Genomic DNA, 17,077 nt, shown 5'->3' with positions numbered 1-17,077 from the left:
ACTTCTAGTTTTCCCCCCTGCATAAAAGCTTTTGAAAACTCTCCTGCTGCAACAGCTAATATGCCCCAGTTTACCCCTTACTTGCCTTCTCCTAGACCTCTTGTGACATACAGGCAACTCCCCATATACGAGGGGTTACGTTTTGAGGCACCACAATGTAAGTGAAAACACATATATTGGGAACACCATTGAAAAAGCCTCTGGGAACCCTTGAAAAACCATTAAAGTAGAAGGCAGAGATGGGGGAAGGGTTTCATTGTTTCATCCTGTTCATCTGAAAAACACCACATGACTCTTGATAAAGTTAGTGCTTTATAAAAATCCCAGAAACACAGACACAAAAAACTGATCTTCCCCTGTTGCCCACAAAACCACCCGCCTGGGTCCATTCAGAGAGTCCTCATCTCCCTGTGAGTGCTGTGCTCAGCTGATCACAAGTCCATCATTCTTTCCCAGATTGAAGGAACCAAGTGGGGCGGGCTTCAGATCAGGACGCTAGAGACAGGGACTTTGGTGGGTCGCCCACCCTGAGGAACAACAATGCGATCTTCTCCTTCAGGTGACTCGTGAAATTGCCCTGCAGGGAGAAAGAGCATGACAGGGTCAGAGGTGTTTGTCCAAAGAGGCTGCGCCAGCCTCAGGTTAGAGGAAAGGAGGCTCCTGATTGGTTGTCCTCCCTTGATTTCCTACATGGTCATGCACATTTCCTAACACACAGGACTTATCAAGACATGTGCCACCCCTGCTATTCAGAAATTCCTCTTGTCGCTACTCAGCTGCAAAGTTATGAGGTGAAACTGTGGCAGAAGCCAAAAGCTTGCTCATGTAATTGCCCAAAAAGGTTTCTTCGTGGGGGACAAGGCATTCTAAATCAAAAAGATGCTTCCGAAGTGAGGTGATAACAATTGCTGTCCCTGACAAACACTTGTTGGGCAATTTAAAATCACACAGGGAAGCTCCCTGGACACCCACATTTGTGGGACGCCTTCCCTTTCCATCCTAACTCATAACTGGCTGTTACACCAGACCACCCTCTTTTTCCAGGAAAGTTCTATCGTGCCACAGGAGATGAGTGGCTTCCTCATGACACAGAGCCACTACTAAAGCAACCCACAATCGTTTTTGCTACTGGGGTGCATGTTTGGTGCAGCAGTTCTGTGCCAGGCTTCACAGACCTTAACATCTCAACTCTGACTGGCCAATGGAGGGAAGAGGTTTTACCTTGTACATACAGCTCTGTGCGCTTACGGTCTGCCTGGATGAAGCATGCCGTAGCCAGGAAGAAGCCGCCACCAATAACTCCCACAAAGGCACAGACCATAAGCGCATATTCAAGGCTTCGGAACTGCGACAGGAATGTTTGGGGGCGATCATATTGGATTCGGTCACTGATCTGGAAAAGGGATTCAGCAAAAGAACATGCACACCATTATGCAGTGTCAAGTGGAGCGGCAAAACCAATAGGAAAGCTGGCAGAATTGGAAATTGCTGGTGTTATTTATTGCTTGTGCTATTTCCTAGCACATAGCATTGCTGAGGCAATGAGTGGCAAAACCCATCCCTACCACTCAACCACTCTCTCCCTCTCTCTCTCCTGGTTTGTAGTGTGCTGTTGCTCAGAACTCGCTTAAAGGAATCGAAGATGCAGTAGTTCTAAACCAACAAAATTCTTTCCAACATGTGGAAAACAGAGTATCTGCTAATGTTGTATGTATTATTTATATTGATGCTGGCTTTTAACAAGAATGACTACGAAGTGGCTGACAGGCAATAGAACTATTTTAACATTTTTCAAAGCCACACAGTACAAGCATATAAAATAAAAAATTATTTAATACAAACTTGAGAGCACACTTCCAGTTAACTCTCATAAGACCTGGCAAGATAAACACATTTTTACATGCCTCCAAACACAGCTTGGCAGGCAACATACAAGAAACATTTTGAGAGTGTCTTAGCTCTGGAGTTGCTATTAAGAAGGCCCTGCTCCCAAATGGAAAACATTCTGTTCTTAAGATGATCACCCCGAAGCAGAGCTTCAACAGCTGAGCTTAGGTCCTGGGAGGTTAATATTGCACAAGGTTGCAATGCATCAATTTCCCTCGGCCTGAACAAATATTGCAGGATCAGCCTGGGCTCTTTCGGCCCAAGAAATACAGCTGTGTGAGCCTTGCAAGGTATGATCTAAATGTTGGGAAAGAGCAAGCGGCTGATGGCAGAGAAAAGAGGAGCTGCTTGATGGATAGAATGCCTCGGAAGTCGCAAGCTTTGAAAAGCTGACCAGAAGTGCCTTCTCGCTGTCCAAGCACTTACCAGGCCAATGAGATAAGGGCTCCCAGCATCACCCAGAAGATGCGACAGCAGGATCTGGAAAGCTTCAGCTGTGGATCGGCGTGTGGGGATGACAACATACTGGGAAGAGAATACAACTGATTTACTGGTGCCCTCTGCTGGACAACAAACAAGTTTTAAGGTCGCTTCCCCTCATAACTATAAAGCCATTACAAGCCACTCTCTCACACACATTGCTAAGCCTCTTCTGGTTGCCCTTCATCTTGCTCCTCTTTTCTTCTATACCCACTTTGGTGTCATACACATTCTTGCCAACTGAGGATTTCACTTAGCACATTTGACAAAGGGGACCAGAAGCCCCCAGAAGCTCATGCAGTCCTCTGTAGAAAGGCAGCACAGGAGTGCAGTCCTGTACACCATGCCAACTGCCATGCCAGATAGCAATTGTGGTGGCATAAATATATACCCGTGAACCGTTGCGCCAGTGGATCTATGACACAGTGGCACAGGCAAAATAGGGATTTGGGCAGCACAAGGGAGGAGAAACCATCATGTTGGAGCTGTAAGAAACATTACACTGACTACCCTGCTATCTACTGTGGGCACAGGAGCCCTGGAGGGATGCCCAAGGTGCACACTCGCAGCAATACTTCTAACTCCTCCCTAGAGTAGGCCAGAATTATTGTTTCATTAGAGGGAAAGAGATTTGCCTGAGGATATCTTGTGAATTCTCAGCAGAACTAAGTTTAAAAAAACAAACAAAGCCACTGTCAATGGACAGTTAAATCCAGGGCTGATTCACTCTACTTGATTCTCCCTGGCTACCACCACATGGGAAGGCAAATAAGAACGGTGCAATTCTGCAACTGAAATAAAAGTCTAGAGTTTTGCACACTGCCTCTTCCCCACAGTCTCACCAGAAGGATGTCCGCCACTATGGCCCAGTTGAGGGAGAGGAGGGTCTCACCAATGAAAATAAATACCTGCAGAGGAAGGAGGGGTGAAGAGGAGAGACGGTATTATTTTTGTTTTTAAAATCCTTTTATTTATTTTTTAAGATTCCAAAGCAGTGTACAAAAGTTTAAAAAGCACAGGATGGGCAATGGTGGGACAGGCAACGGTACCCACCATGCCACACCATGGACACTGCCACAAGAAAGCTGGCAGCACCCCTGGGGGCTGTACCAAATTAACAAGTGAAACTTGGAGAGAACTCACGTAGGTGGCAACGATGCTCTGCTTAGCGGTCACCACTGCCAGGAACAGGAAGGGGACAGAGCCCAGCAGTCCAGTTGCACACACCAGGGGATCAGCACGAGGGTTGGTGCGGCGCCAGCGCCGGGAAATCTCCACCCCAGCACTGACACCCAGCACACCAGTCACGCAAGTGATGACGCCAAAGGTGAGGCTGCAGAGATAATGATACAAAGCATTCATAATAGCACCACAGAGAAGGCTCAGAGCATTTCACATATGGTACCACACATTGCAGATGGGAAGATGAGAGACAGTAGCATGCCAAGGCCATCTAGCAAGTTTACAGCAGGGACAAGATTCAAGATTTGGGGCATCCCCATTTGTGACAGTTTCTTAGCTCCTATACTACAAACAGCTCAGAGTTAAGAAACACAGGTGTCAAAAGACAGCAGTGGTGAACTTCCACTGCTGAACCAAGTGCTCCTCAAGAGAGAGCTGAACTGATGACATGACTAAGGGCTTTCTCAGCTACTAACTCACCTATCAGAGTCAGAAGCATGTCCTGAGGGAGAAGGCTGGAGAGTGCCAGCGGCCAGGCGTGAGCGGTACAGGAAAGTTGGTGTCCACAGAGCCAGGGAGCCTGTTACAAAGGCCACAGCTGTGAAGCCCAGCGATGACAATATGAAACTGCGACTGTCCATGGTGGGGGGGGGAGGGGGAGAGGGAGAGAGAGAGGGGAAATGTGAGCATAAAACAATAGCCCTAATCATTCCTGCAGTTGAGCAATTGGAACCATCACAGATCTATTGCCACAAACAAAACTTTCCTATGACCTCACATATAATGCTCTACAAGAGAGTTGGCTCACCCATTCAGCTGTAAAAAATACAGAGAAATCAAACTATAGGCAACCAGGGATGAGCCAGTCCTTAGAAACACTCAGCCATCCCATGGCAGGATATCTTTTAGGTCACAGTTTGCCCACCTGTAATAGTGGTGGCACAAGTAGCAAGGTGTTCTCCAGCTCAGGAGGTTACTAGGAGAAAAAAAACGTACCAGGGAACTGCAACTGGGGGCAATTTGTGAAACACAGTGTGTAGGGTGCCACTGCCTCCTACAGAGAACATTGCTGATCGCACAGTTAACACATCTGCAGAGCCGCAACCCTAGACCTAAAGCCAGAGCAGGGAAGAACATTTTCTGTCAAGGGCTTTATATTATTTGGTATGCCAGGTGGGGTCAGGGCCAGAGGCAATGATGGACAAGGCTACCCCTTTCCCCTCTCCTCCTCCTCACCTTGTTTCCTATCTAGCAGGTTACTGCAGTGAGGACAGAGAACTCTTATCAGAGTTGCAGACTGATCACTTGCAGAGGGCTTTTATCACTTCCTCCCTCAGTCCATTTCGCCCTTCCCTCAGTCCCCATTACCCCACTCTGGCAGTGGCAGACTTTGGGCACACAAATTTCAGCAGTGCCCTGGGTGCTAAAATCTGGCGCCCCCTGCCTGTCACTGAATTGTTCTACACAATCTACATCATTGTTTTGGTGCTCCCTGCAGAGCAGTGCCCAGTACATACACACACGTCACACTACCCTAAAACCACCTTTACCTCAGGACTTCTTTTCTCCAATCATATGAAGCTGAGAGCCTCGTGAAATTAGGCCAAAAGCTGCATAATGGGCCTTGGACCAGTCTCCCCAACCCCTGTCTTAAAGCAACTCCTTTTCAAGTGTTCCACTTTCAATGAACAGCTACTGCACTGGCCTGTTGGCCCTTATTATGTTACAAAGAATGTCGGGGCACTTTCTTGTGGATTAAACAAGTCATTGACCAGGCCTGCTGGACCTTGTGCAATTTGAGCACAAACCCTAGAACACATCTCAACATCTGCTTATAACTGCAGGGGAAGACTGATAATATTGGACAAGCTTATGCTCAAGGGAACCTTCACAGCCATTACCAATTTCCTTAATTAAGTTCCCCAATACTCCGAGGAACCAAATTTCAAAACCACCTCCATAAAGCACTCTGGATAGCTTCCTGTCAGTCTTGCTTTGAAAGCCCCCACAAGAAAGAAGACTGTACAGATTTTCCCTAAGTGGTTTGCTTTGCTTCTCAGTTTCTTGTCCTTTATCTATCACAAAAGAGAATATCTACACTGATCTGGAATCAATGAAACTAGGGCAAGGAAGCTATTCCAGAATGGAAAGGTGGGATGTGGCCTACATGGCAGCAGTACATTAAATGGCACCCATTACTCACTTGCGGCTCAGGGCCCGCAGGTCAGTTGCCCAGGAAGTATATTGCAGAGGGGCATCTGAGTGCGTCTCCACAGTTCCCCGAGGCGGCTCCCGCACCACAGTTATCAACAGTATCACCGCCAACGCCCCTAGGGCTGGTGTCACCTGTATGAGAAGATAATGATCTAAGTTGGAGGCATTCTAAACAGAAGAAAATAAAAACGTGTATGCATAGGTGCATAGCAGACAAGCTTACTACAATGTGATGAAGATGAGCTGAACTGCAACATGAACATAAGGCAACAAACACCAACCAGTACAATTGTATCCCCTACTCACCCGCAGGGCCCAATGCCAGTCGTCAGCCACATCTTTCACCTTTGAACCCACTATGTAGCCCAGTCCACTGCAGGTGAAAAGGGAGAACAGTCAGACCCACACTCAGGCAGGCTCCCCTCTTTCTGTGAAAGCCAATTAGGTTTGGTCATTGCAACAATGGGGGAATGCCAGAGGTCAGCGGTAGAGCGCCTGCCTTGCATGCAGAAAACCCCAGGTTCACTTTCCAGCATCTCCAGATAGGGCTGGGAAAAGAGCCCTGCTTTAAACCCTGAAGAGCTGCTGCCAGTCAGTGTAGACAATAGTGAGCTAAATGGGCCAATGGTCTGAATCAGTTATATAAGGCAGCTTCCTATGCTCCTATTCCATGGCTTATGAACACACACATCTTGCTTTGATTGTTGCATAAGGCTGATTGCCAATTTACAGTAAACAGATGAATATCTCCAGTTCAACTTCACTACAGTGCATACCCCGCCCTGAAACAGACCACAGGGTGTTCGCACCTGCCCACAGGTATGGCGAAATAGAAGATGCTGAGCATGCGGGATCGCCGGTCACCCACAAACAGATCAGCAATAATGGTGGGGGCAATAGTTGAGTAGCTGGCCTCTCCCACACCCACCATGCCTCGTGTCAGCAGCAACAGCCAGAACATCTAATGTGGAGAAAACAAACAATAAACTGAGGAGATGTAATAGTGTAGCTATAAATCTGAAACACACCCCTAAAGAACCTCAGGACATGCAGTCATGTGTGGGTGCAAAGAATACTTTGTAAAGTATTCTTAACCCCTTCTCAGAATTACAGTTCCTAGGATTCCTTGTTTGGTAACTGTGAATGTCAAGAACAGGTTTCAAACCTGTTCAGCAATACTTTATAAATAGCCACTTTTCTGTGGCTTGTGATAAGTAAGAATCTCCTCTAGTCAATCAGGCACAAGGCTTTCCAAAACAGTTTCTTACCAGCTATCAAATGTTTGTGATTTTATCCAGAGTTCAACTTAATGACACACAGCTTAAATTGAAGGAAAGCCTTGCACCTTCCCAATCTCAGAGGGCAGCTGTGCCAGATCTCCCCTGCCCCATAAGCCTCGATGTTGGGGGGTGGAAGGGAAGACACACAGATCCCAAACCCAAAGTTCTTCCCCATGCCTGGGTGAAAACTAATCTACAGAATCTTCTCCCCTGCCCCCATACCTCCTTGGGAATGTAGCTGCTCCCCAGCGTCACTATTGACCAGAAGGTGATCCCAATGCACATCAGGTATTTGCGATTATAGCGATCCCCCAGGTAACCGAAAATTGGTGCAAGTACCATATAGCTACTAATAAAAACTGAGAAGAAAGAAATAATTATTCCCAGTGGCAAACACTCCTGCTTCAATAGCACTGCCCTTACAAAGTGCCTGGGTTGGGGGTGGGGAAGAACCAAGCCCCACCACCCTACTCACCTGTTTGTAGGAGCCCTGATTTGCTATCATCAATTGTAAAAAATGCCTCAATGTCAGGAAGAACACCTGAGGTAAGGAAGAAGGATCACAGTGTTAATACTGGGGAAAGACAACTAAGTATCCTCACCCCAAAACAGTCCATCATGCCCTTAATTATTTAAAGTTAAGGATTATTGTGGGTGGGGAGAAAATCAACCCCTCATCGCTTTAAAACTTACAGTTCCCACCCACCTGACACAGCTGGGAAGAGAAGTTCCAGCTACCGTCCCATAGCACCCCAGCACCCTTACCAGCCACAGTGAAGCGGTCCATGTAGTTCAGTAGGTTAACAAAGCAGAGAACTCCCACAATGAAGCCAGCCCGTGTAGAGGAGATGCCTGTGAGGGTCTGTACCTCTTCTTCCCCTTCATGCCCAGTTTCCAGACCACCCTTTCCCTCTTCCTCTGTGTCATCTGCCTGGGTCAGGATTGGGGCTGTATCCACGTAAGGTTGCCGCTGAGATGCCATGGCCAGCGGTAAGAAGAATCCACTGGAAAGACAATATGAGATAGCCAGCCCCTTACAAACCCTAAAGAACTGCAGGAGAGAACAGCAAATCTTATGGCAGTTACAGAAGAACTTAACTAGGGCGAGAAAAAGAACCAGAAGACGACGACCACCACAAGAGAAGGCCAGTCAGTAATACTGTACAAAGGCAAAACACACCCACTGTTCAGCATTAGATTCTTATTTCCCACTCCCTTATTTATTATGTTACTATTATTATTATTATTATTATTATTATTACATACATATATTGCTATAATGTAAACAAAGCCAGAGATGAATTTAAGGGTAGCTACTCCTCAGAGTCACATCTCAGACTGAAGGGAGAAAAATGACAACAGGCCCCTTTCCCCACCAAGCCTGACCTCACCCTAAAGCCGTAATTAACCTGTAGCCCCCACCCGCAAACGCCCCCCTTTCCCCTCCCCCAATTCTAACCTGAGAGTTACCCAGGGAGGGAGTCCCGTCGCCCGCTCTCCCCGGCCCTACCAAGGCCCCGCCAGCATCTCACACGCCGCCCTCCCCGGCGACGGACATACCCGGCTTGCCACCCCCTCCCCACTCGGCGGAGCGGCTCGGCGGGATCACGTGACGGCTCTTTTCCTTGCCCTCCTTTCACGAGCTTTGATTATCATGTGACTCTTCTTCGTCCCCGCCCTTTCCGCCTCCCGACCCCTGCGTGCCATGGCAACAGAGCTGATCGCCTTCCGCGTCACCAATACAAATACAGGACGCGCCGCGCGCTCTCTCCCGCCCCTCAAGGCGTCAGAGAGGCGCGCGCGCGCGTGTGTAGCGGCGGCGGCGGCGGCTACTTCAGTTGCCACAGTTACCAGCCCAAGCGCAGGCTGGAAGTTTGAACTACCCATAACGGGTCCCTGCCCTCCTCGAGGCGCGTTCCTTCGTCGCCATGGTTACCAGAGCGCTGCGGCCTGCGCTCCCCGGTCCCCGGAACACACCTGGCGCCTTGTTTACTGCCACCCTCTCGCTATCGGGAAAGCAGCCGGTGCGCCTTCCGTCGCGTCTCCAAAGCACATTAAACTCCATAATCACTTCCCGTCACACGCCTCCACCCCAAAATCTGTGACAAACACTCCCTCGAGTAAGAGAGGCGACATGATAGACGTTTGCCAACACCGTGCATGGATGGCATGGATAGAGAGATGGGTTTCTCCCTCGCAGCGCTCGTGGGCATCCCTTGACGCTGAACGCTGGGAGGAATCAGGAGCGGCAAAATAAAAAGTACTGAATTTCCCCCAACACACGATTAAAAAGTTTGGAACTCCCACCCGCAGGAGTAAGGAATGGCCACAAACTTGGATGGCTTTAAAAGAGGATCAGGCAAGTTTGTCGAGGACGAGGTTATCAAAATGGCTGGGTTCGCCAGCTGCTGGGAACAGGAGACAGGAGGTGGGCAGGGTGCTGTGGTGCTCCTGACCTGCTTGCAGGCTTTCCACTGGCCCCTGTGAGGAGAGGATGCTGGACTAGAAATCCGGATCCAGCAGGCACTTGCATTCTTATGAGTCACTATCTTGAACGTGAATGCTTTATGAGAGATCCCACACACAACCAAGAGGATTGGTAACGTCTAGAAGTGGGTAACCCTGTTCAATCTGTTACAAACAAAAGTGGTACCTCAGATGTAATAGGTTTGTTGAGGCACCAGAAATCCTGTTTGTGCAACCATCTAGTCCAAACAAACCTACTCCACAAGAACTCTTTTTGTCAGTCTTTCAGGAAGCCATCAGAGCCTTTGTTGTGTTTGATACAACAGACATGCATGGCTACCCTTCTGAAATTTATACCCCAGGTCTTCTCCCTGTCATGCCAGTTTTAACCCCCCTTCACACTGCCTGGAAACCAACACTTTTTACAGTCCTGAATTAGTGTGGGTAACAGGGCCAGATTTAGATGAAGAGAGGCCGTAGGCTACTCCACTTGTGAGGCCCCTCCCAATCCCCCACCCTCACAACTGGAAGAAAATGGAAGAAAGTTATAAACAAAATTGAGTGAAGCCAAGGATGACAGGTATTTAAAATTCTGCAATTCACAATTTCTCCTCTAAAGGACATCAGAAAACTTCATTAAAATTTGTCACTTTCAGTGTACAGAATGCTCAGTGCAGTCAACCTCTCTTGAGATATTGTGGCCCTCAATTCATGTTTAATTCTTTTGAGTCTTGAAAAACTCCTCTCTCCCCCGCGCAGTCAGAGACCATAAAAGCTAAGAAATAGCCACAAGATTGCTTCCACAATAGGAAAGGCCATCTGAATTTTTTTCTTGTGTATAATTTGATAAAGGTCTGTATGAGAGAGTGCTCTGCTGTAAGCCTATGGGTTTGTCTCACGTATAGGTGAAAGTGCAAAAGTTCATCTATAAATTTCAGGTCAGTATCTTCTGAGTATGCTTCCATCAACAGTTCAACACCTTGCTGAATTTCTTGCTTAGATGCTATCAGGATAGCAAGAATGGAAAACAATTGTGCAACATTCCTGTACAGAGTACTTCTTCTTTTTAAGTTGGCTTCAAGTGCTTCAAATATAGGAATAAAGGATTTTATTCTAAACTTATCTCTTGAAGAAAGTGCATCTAAAGCATCAGGTGCACTTCTGTCATTTATTTGCTGTTCCCTCACTCTTTTTCACCTTGTTTTGCAGTTAACATTTAGCAAGGTGGCATTTGCTTGCTTCTCAGGCTCATCAAAATCTTCTCTAATTTTCCTTTAAAAATCCACAAGTGAACAGTACAAACTTGCACAAGAACTCAGTAACAGGCCTGATTTCTGAAGGGCTTTGCTGACCTTGTGAAAATGACCTAGTACACAGATTTATATCTCTAAGATAGAGACTTTGGCTGTGAATTAGGGCCCCCACAAAAAAATTTCAAGTTGGGCCCCAGAGTTTCAAATTGGGGAAATTGAGTCTCATAGTTGCTGGGCCCGAGTTACCCTGCCCTCGCATGAAGTCTTGGGTTTGCAATTTGGGGAGAGGGGAGATTACCCGCTTGGGGGTGGGCGGGCTGGGGAGGCCCCCTAGATTTAGAGGCCCTAGGCTTTAGCCTACTTAGCTTATACATAAATTCGGCACTGGTGGGTAATAAAGTCATCCTAACTCAGATCTGCACAACTCACAACCTGCCAGACTTGGCAGATATTTAAAGGCTGCATTTACTTACCGCCTGGCTGCAAGGGCAAAAATCAAGCTGCCACTCATTTGGCAAGACAACGTCGTGCACTTCACATAAAACTAAACTGCCTGCAGTCTAAGAAAGATTAAATGAAAACACTTCAGCCAGGCACAAGGCTCTTTTTAAAGTCCCAGAGGAGTTTTATTTTTTGCAACACAACACAACACAACACAACAGTAAATTGTAAAGTGAGGGGTCTGTAAAAAATGTTCTAGTATGGATTGCTGCTGCTCAGGCCAACCATGTCCTTTTCCAAAACATTTTGTTCCATCCCTCTTTTTCACCCTCACGCGTAAGTGTTATGTATGGGGCTAGTGAGTACACTCATTCCTCATTGGGCTGTTTCCCCCACCCCTTCATTTTTTCCTCAAGGCATTTTGTTTCGTAGACTCGGCAAACCTGCTGGTACCAACTTCTAGGGTATTGATGCTGTGGCGGAGCTTCATGCTCCGGCACCGGGGGTGAAGAGGAGGTGGGGGCGGGACACCCAGCGGGGGGGAGCCGTCACAATGGCACCCTGGGGATCGCGCTGCCGGGGTGGTGCGCTCTCCCTGCACTCCTCTTCCTCTGCCAGTGTTGATGGCTGTAACTGTCAGAACCAGTACAAGGCAAAGAATACAATGGTGCCCCCATTCAAAGCCAGCCAGACTAGCAGTTAAGCCTTAGTCTGTGTATATCCTGTATTGCTGCCCCTCCAAAATCTCTCACCTGAGGCAGCTGCCTTATTCTGGCTAAAGGCAGGGCCTGCTCTGCTATTTTTTGTGGTGGGTTGTTTTAATAAAGGTTTTAACAAAAATAGTCTCAAATTTGGCAGAACTGAAGACGCAAACAACTTTGAAGCCCTTCAAATCACAGAACCGCCTATTTAAAACATTTCACACTTTGCAAAATAGGTTTACGAGTTGCATTGGCCAAGATCAAAACTAGGTGAAAGTATGCTTAGGTAGGGCAAAGCATGCCAAGCTTTAGACAATGAAAAAGTCAACATACAAATTAAGGGGCAAAGTCCTTCACATTTTAAAAAGTAAACTAGTAGCTTGTAACATTTTTCTGAAAATAAAATAAAATAAAGGGCATGGGAACTTCCTGCCACTCTGTCACCATATATTATCCCAACTCCATTCTAAAAACTGCCTGCAGTTTTGCAGCCTGAAACCTAAAGCCTGCCAACGTCCGAGAAGAGAAACTTTGGCAGACAGTTTCTTGCAGCATAGCAACAGAGAAAAGCTACCAAAATTCTATGCAGTCATTGAATACCCATGAAGTTGATGCTATGTTTCCACAGAAACACAAATAATCCAATAAATATCAGAATCTTTGTCCCCTATGAGTTGCAAGGCCAGAGTTTGTATTCAGAATTAATCCCATTGAACTTCATAGGCAATGCCTAAATAAGTAAACTACAACTTTGACATACTTTTATGTGAAGGACTTTGCACCTAACTTGGAACAGGAGAAAAAGTAGGAAGGGAGGCAGAGACAACATCAGGATTCTGGTGGACTGGTTCTGTGTTACTTTGAAAAAATACTGCTTTTTATTAGGATTCATTCCATCTCTCATTTGCTGTAGGGACGACTTCAATAAAAAGGAGGTACAAATCTAGCAATTAAATAACCAAGAGACATTGTTAGGTAAGTTAGATGTACATGGAAGAGTATAGGTAAGATAGTATCCTTCTGAGTCTGCAGCTATGCTATCCACAAAGCCAACTTATACTCTGCACACATGGATTACAAATTTGCTTTAAAAAGCCATATTCAGGGTGGGGATGCATATAAACAGATATAGACAATGTAATATCCTCCAGATGTTTGGCTACACGTTCAAGCAGTACCAGCAAGCATGGCCAGTGGTCATGGGAATTTCAGCCTAACAATCCTGGAGGTTGGCTAGCCTTCAAAAAGGAAGTTTGAGAAATCTGGCATAGAAATAAGAGGACTATAATTTTCTAGTAGGGTTTAAAAGACTGCACAGGTCTCAAATAATCCAGTTCTGCTTACTACCACCAAGTAAAGGTAAAGAAGGAAAACGATAACAGGATTATACAGCATTGTTAAAACAAATGGAAAAGAGCCACTGATTTAAACAAAACAGAATTATTCAGTGCACACTGGCCCTCCAGAATGTGTATTGCTTTCACTATAACTGAGCAGTTTCTTTCCACTCTGCTCCAAGGGGGCCAGTTACAAAATTTGCTTTATTAAATAAGTTTCAGGTAGGTGCATGGAACGTGACATTGGAATGCAGTCATCCCTCCCTGTGTCTGGAACAGACAGAAATTACCACACTCCTATCATGTTTAAGAAGAACAAGGCTGCTTCCCTTGCACTCAGACATTAGACACAATGAAGTCGGTCAGAACACAGAGCCCAGGTGAAGCAGTAAAACCCCCTCAGGGGAACAGCCTCTTTGAAGAGATGGAAGGATTTCTAGCTCCATACTTCAATGACGTCGCCAGACTCCATCCCTAACTCTTCAGGGGTGCAGGTTCCTGCCAAACGCTGTCCATCAAAATAGAACGCAAGTTTGCATCTGCCGAAACCTTGGGCTTTACGGTAGTGACTCATAAGTTTTTGCAATGGCTCCCCCTGCAGGAACAAGAGAGAAGGACAGCTGCAATACTGCCCCCACCAACACTAAGTAGCCCTCTGCCCCCAAACCACAGTCTCCTTACCCTCTGGAGGGTAAACTCCATCTGGGAGCTTTTGTCTTTCCCTTGCACCCGGAGCTGAAGGTTTCCAGCATCACTGCTTCCTTGGCTAGTCGTCTCCACCACACAATCTGGAGGAAGTCCACATTACATTGATACACAACCAGTGAGATCAAGACAATAATCCCCCCACAATGTAATCCTCAATTCCATTGTAGGGCATATTAGGTTGAGAGGCACAGACTGACCCAGCATTATGCGGTGAGCTGTATGGGGATTTGAAGCTGGGTTCTCCCCAGTCACTTCCGACCACTAGATCACAGATTAGCTCTCATAATGGAAGAGCAGGGTCTGGTAACAAAGTAGGAGAACAGGAGCAAGGGGTCCACTGGGAGTGAAAGCAGGGCATCAGCACCCCCAAGGACAAGGATGGTGAAAGTCATACAGAGAGACTTAAGGGACTGAAGACCCCTCTGGAAACAAAAAAAGCCCACCCACTACTCACCGATTATATCAGCCACACCCAGGCCCAGTACACGGGGGGTGGCATCAGCGGCAAGTTCGCGATCTCGGAGCATGAGAAGTATTCTGTCCTGGTGAACCTTCAGCGTCTGAGCCATGTGCTCAATCACTCGTTGAAGGGGGTCAGTCTATGGGGTGCAAAGTTAAAGGAGTGAGTTAGAAAAAACACCATATACCAGGAAAACCCTACCTGCTCAATTGCCCAGGGAGGTTGTTTTTTCCTTCTCTTCCCCAATTCCATTTCCTTTGTGATCTTTAGAGAATTTAAGCCCTGAGGGCAGAACTCTCTTACTGATTTTTATCAGTGTCTCACAAGCCATTTTTTGGCTGAAGATACGGGTAGAAACCCTTCAAACAGAAAACAAAGATGTCTCAACACATATTTATGTTGCTGCAGTAACATCCAGGTCCTGGAAAGTGGACATTTCCCAGTTATCACTATCATCACCATCTTCCTGCCTCCACAAGCCAACACAGCCTTCTTCCTTTTTTTAAAAAAAATATATTTTCAATTATTCTCAGCTGTCTCGAAGGCCAATAGTCAGGAAGAAAAGTGGGGTGTTAATATTTTAAATAAGTAAAGATCCCATACTATTCCCGAGAATCACAAAAACATTCACAATTTTAAGCAGGGCTGTCAGGAAAAGAGCCATGGAATACTTGTAACAGATGGGAAAGAACAAAGCAGTGGTCAGGCATTTTGACTGCAGTATATAGACTAGGAAGGTAAAAGGTAAAGGGACCCCTGACCATTAGGTCCAGTTGTGGACAACTCTGGGGTTGCATCGCTCATCTTGCTTTACTGGCCGAGGGAGCCGGCGTACAGCTTCCGGGTCATGTGGCCAGCATGACTAAGCCGCTTCTGGCGAACTCCCAGGGTTTCAGGCAGGAAATTTCTCCCAATCCTTCCTACTTGGAAATGCCAGAGATATAGGGTGGGACTTGCAGCAGGCAAAGCAGATGCTCTTCCCCCAATGGCAACTCACCATCTGAACAGAAACTTTGTAGAGATCAGCCCGACACCGGATCTTTAGCACCAATTCCTGGGACTCGGAGGGCTCAAGCACATCAATCAGGATCACATCATCTCTGAGTTCCTCATCTTGCAAGCTTTTCTTGGCAGCTGAGAGGGAGGATGTCAGATTTCTGAGCTTCTGGTGGAAGTTTCTGAGGAGACAACAGAACAAAAAGAACCCCATAAAACAGGTGGGAATAAGATACCTACATCGCAAGCATACCACCTTAAAGAATTAATCACCATAAACCTCCCAATCCTCCCCAACAAGCCTGGAAGGCTTCTCTTTCTCTCCCCCCACCACACCCCAGCACCAATCCACAGAACTCCACTCCCCTTCCAGAGGACCCCAGATTCTTACTTAGCTCCATGGCGTCGTTTCTTGAGCTGCGGTGGAGGTGGCGGTGAAGGGGAAAGAGCTTTACGCCTGTTGAAGGGAGAACCAGCAGAGATATGGTTTTAATTGGGAATTCCAGACCAGCTGGTTAGAGGAAGAGAAAGAAGCAGACCTTTTTTCTTGTTCCACTTGCTTTGTAGGAGCCTCTTCCTCCTCTGCCTCTTCCTCATCTGATGTGTCAATGACTTGGGGTTCAGAGGACAGCACTGGGATTTGAACGGGCAGTTTCAGAGACTCGGGGAACAGATGGAGACTGTTCTGAACCTGTCAAGGGGGGGGGGGGGACGGGGAGAGAGAGAGAGAGAAAGAAAAAGAGAAAGGACAAAAAAACCCTCAGTTTTTCTCCCTGGACACTTGGGCAGGTAGGAAGCAGTACTGCTAAGCCGTTTAGAAAAGGAAAGTGGATTAGTTTCTGCAAAGGTAAGGTGCTAGGAATTAGGGTTCAATCCAGCCAAGAGTGTGTTGGTAGTGAGGAGTGGAGGAAGAGTCTAAATCAAGTAATTTATCAAGGAGCTATTGTGAAGTGAACTAAAATTAAAGCATTCCTGGGTTCTCCTCCCAGCACGGAAAAATAAGTTGAGCAGGCAAGACCAGGGTTGGGAGCATGCTGCCTTATGCTTGTTGTGGGGGACTGGATATAACAATGCTGTAAGAACAGCGAAGGCAGAAGGGTTAAGTATTTTGCTTCCGTCATTGACTGAAGAGAAATGAACCTCCACTGAAAGCCCCGAGAGCACGACTCCAATGCAGTTAGCTTTCTTTCCTCCTCCCTCCTCGACCCCTTTTCCTTTCCCGCCTTTTCAGGTCGGGCTGAGGGACTGTCTCGCCGCTGAGGTCTGCAACAAGCCGCCCTGGCAAGTCTTCCTTTTCCCTTTCGGCTGAAGGGGAGAGAGAGAGGCGCCTCCGCCGCGCGGCACTCGCCTTGCTGGAGTAGACGGGGACGGCGGCCACGCCGAAGTCAGCGGGGAGGATGCGGCGGCGCTTGATGGGGGGCTTCCTGGGGGTCCCCTCCGGCTCCGAGTCGCTGCTGGAGCAGGGCCCCACCTGCAAGAGGCAACGGGGAAGTGAGGCGGAGGCGCCACGCGAGCGCAAAGTGCCCCACCATCCCTAAACACAGACCCCCTTCCCTCCCGCGCCTATTTACCGTCTCCGCCATGGCAGCGGCATCAAGCTCTCTTTATTGGTTTTGTTTGACAGCCCGCCCCGCCCGCCCCGATTGGTCGTCACGCCCGACGCCTCTGTCCT

General features: G+C 47.3%; 2 protein-coding genes and 1 long non-coding RNA gene across 7 annotated transcripts; 1 reads left to right on the top strand and 2 right to left on the bottom strand.

Moving 5' to 3' along the window:
* Nucleotides 1–299: 299 nt before the first annotated feature.
* Nucleotides 300–8,731, bottom strand: SPNS1 (SPNS lysolipid transporter 1, lysophospholipid). Of its 3 annotated transcripts, none has more exons than XM_081886609.1 (13): nucleotides 8,604–8,731; nucleotides 7,809–8,047; nucleotides 7,519–7,584; nucleotides 7,266–7,402; nucleotides 6,573–6,724; nucleotides 6,070–6,136; nucleotides 5,753–5,895; nucleotides 4,030–4,182; nucleotides 3,511–3,700; nucleotides 3,210–3,275; nucleotides 2,314–2,412; nucleotides 1,222–1,393; nucleotides 300–577 (listed from the first exon to the last, which is right to left on the bottom strand). In XM_081886609.1, exons 2-13 carry the CDS (start codon nucleotides 8,023–8,025, stop codon nucleotides 483–485), a joined length of 1,557 nt encoding a protein of 518 aa, XP_081742735.1. In that variant the 5' UTR covers nucleotides 8,026–8,047; nucleotides 8,604–8,731; the 3' UTR covers nucleotides 300–482. The 3 variants fall into 3 exon arrangements, with proteins under 3 accessions (XP_081742735.1, XP_081742734.1, XP_081742736.1); XM_081886608.1 differs by having other exon boundaries at nucleotides 8,503–8,647; XM_081886610.1 differs by having other exon boundaries at nucleotides 8,514–8,629.
* A 185-nt stretch (nucleotides 8,732–8,916) lies between these two features.
* LOC309354675 lies at nucleotides 8,917–10,627 on the top strand. Its single transcript, XR_014162375.1, has 2 exons — nucleotides 8,917–9,402; nucleotides 10,415–10,627. It is a non-coding gene; the product is annotated as an uncharacterized lncRNA (long non-coding RNA).
* A 737-nt stretch (nucleotides 10,628–11,364) lies between these two features.
* On the bottom strand, nucleotides 11,365–17,077 carry NFATC2IP (nuclear factor of activated T cells 2 interacting protein). 3 transcript variants are annotated; one of them, XR_014162530.1, is made up of 9 exons: nucleotides 16,977–17,077; nucleotides 16,754–16,876; nucleotides 15,945–16,096; nucleotides 15,797–15,862; nucleotides 15,407–15,587; nucleotides 14,404–14,548; nucleotides 13,923–14,029; nucleotides 12,382–13,836; nucleotides 11,365–12,297 (listed from the first exon to the last, which is right to left on the bottom strand). XR_014162530.1 is itself a non-coding variant. In XM_081886192.1 (8 exons), exons 1-8 carry the CDS (start codon nucleotides 16,986–16,988, stop codon nucleotides 13,678–13,680), a joined length of 945 nt encoding a protein of 314 aa, XP_081742318.1. In that variant the 5' UTR covers nucleotides 16,989–17,077; the 3' UTR covers nucleotides 11,365–13,677. The 3 variants fall into 3 exon arrangements, 2 of the variants coding, with proteins under 2 accessions (XP_081742318.1, XP_081742319.1); XM_081886192.1 differs by having other exon boundaries at nucleotides 11,365–13,836; XM_081886193.1 differs by lacking the exon at nucleotides 16,754–16,876 and having other exon boundaries at nucleotides 11,365–13,836; nucleotides 16,977–17,003.

Source organism: Podarcis melisellensis (assembly GCF_964234715.1).
Source record: "Podarcis melisellensis genome assembly, chromosome: 13".
NCBI classification, from domain to species: Eukaryota; Metazoa; Chordata; class Lepidosauria; order Squamata; family Lacertidae; genus Podarcis; species Podarcis melisellensis.
The sequence above is the reverse complement of the archived record's forward strand: the minus strand, read 5'-3'. Positions and strand labels throughout refer to the sequence as shown.

Coding starts and splice junctions, on each gene's coding strand:
- SPNS1 (XM_081886609.1), bottom strand. CDS start 8,025: ATGGCATCTCAGCGGCAACCTTACGTGGATACAGCCCCAATCCTGACC. Junction 6,137..6,572: donor TTCGCCATACCTGTGGGCAG/GTGCGAACACCC, acceptor TTTCACCTGCAG/TGGACTGGGCTACATAGTGG. Junction 2,413..3,209: donor TAGTGGCGGACATCCTTCTG/GTGAGACTGTGG, acceptor TTCTCTTCCCAG/TATGTTGTCATCCCCACACG.
- NFATC2IP (XM_081886192.1), bottom strand. Junction 15,863..15,944: donor CAAGTGGAACAAGAAAAAAG/GTCTGCTTCTTT, acceptor TCCCTTCAACAG/GCGTAAAGCTCTTTCCCCTT. Junction 14,549..15,406: donor ACAAAGTTTCTGTTCAGATG/GTGAGTTGCCAT, acceptor TGCACCCCATAG/ACTGACCCCCTTCAACGAGT.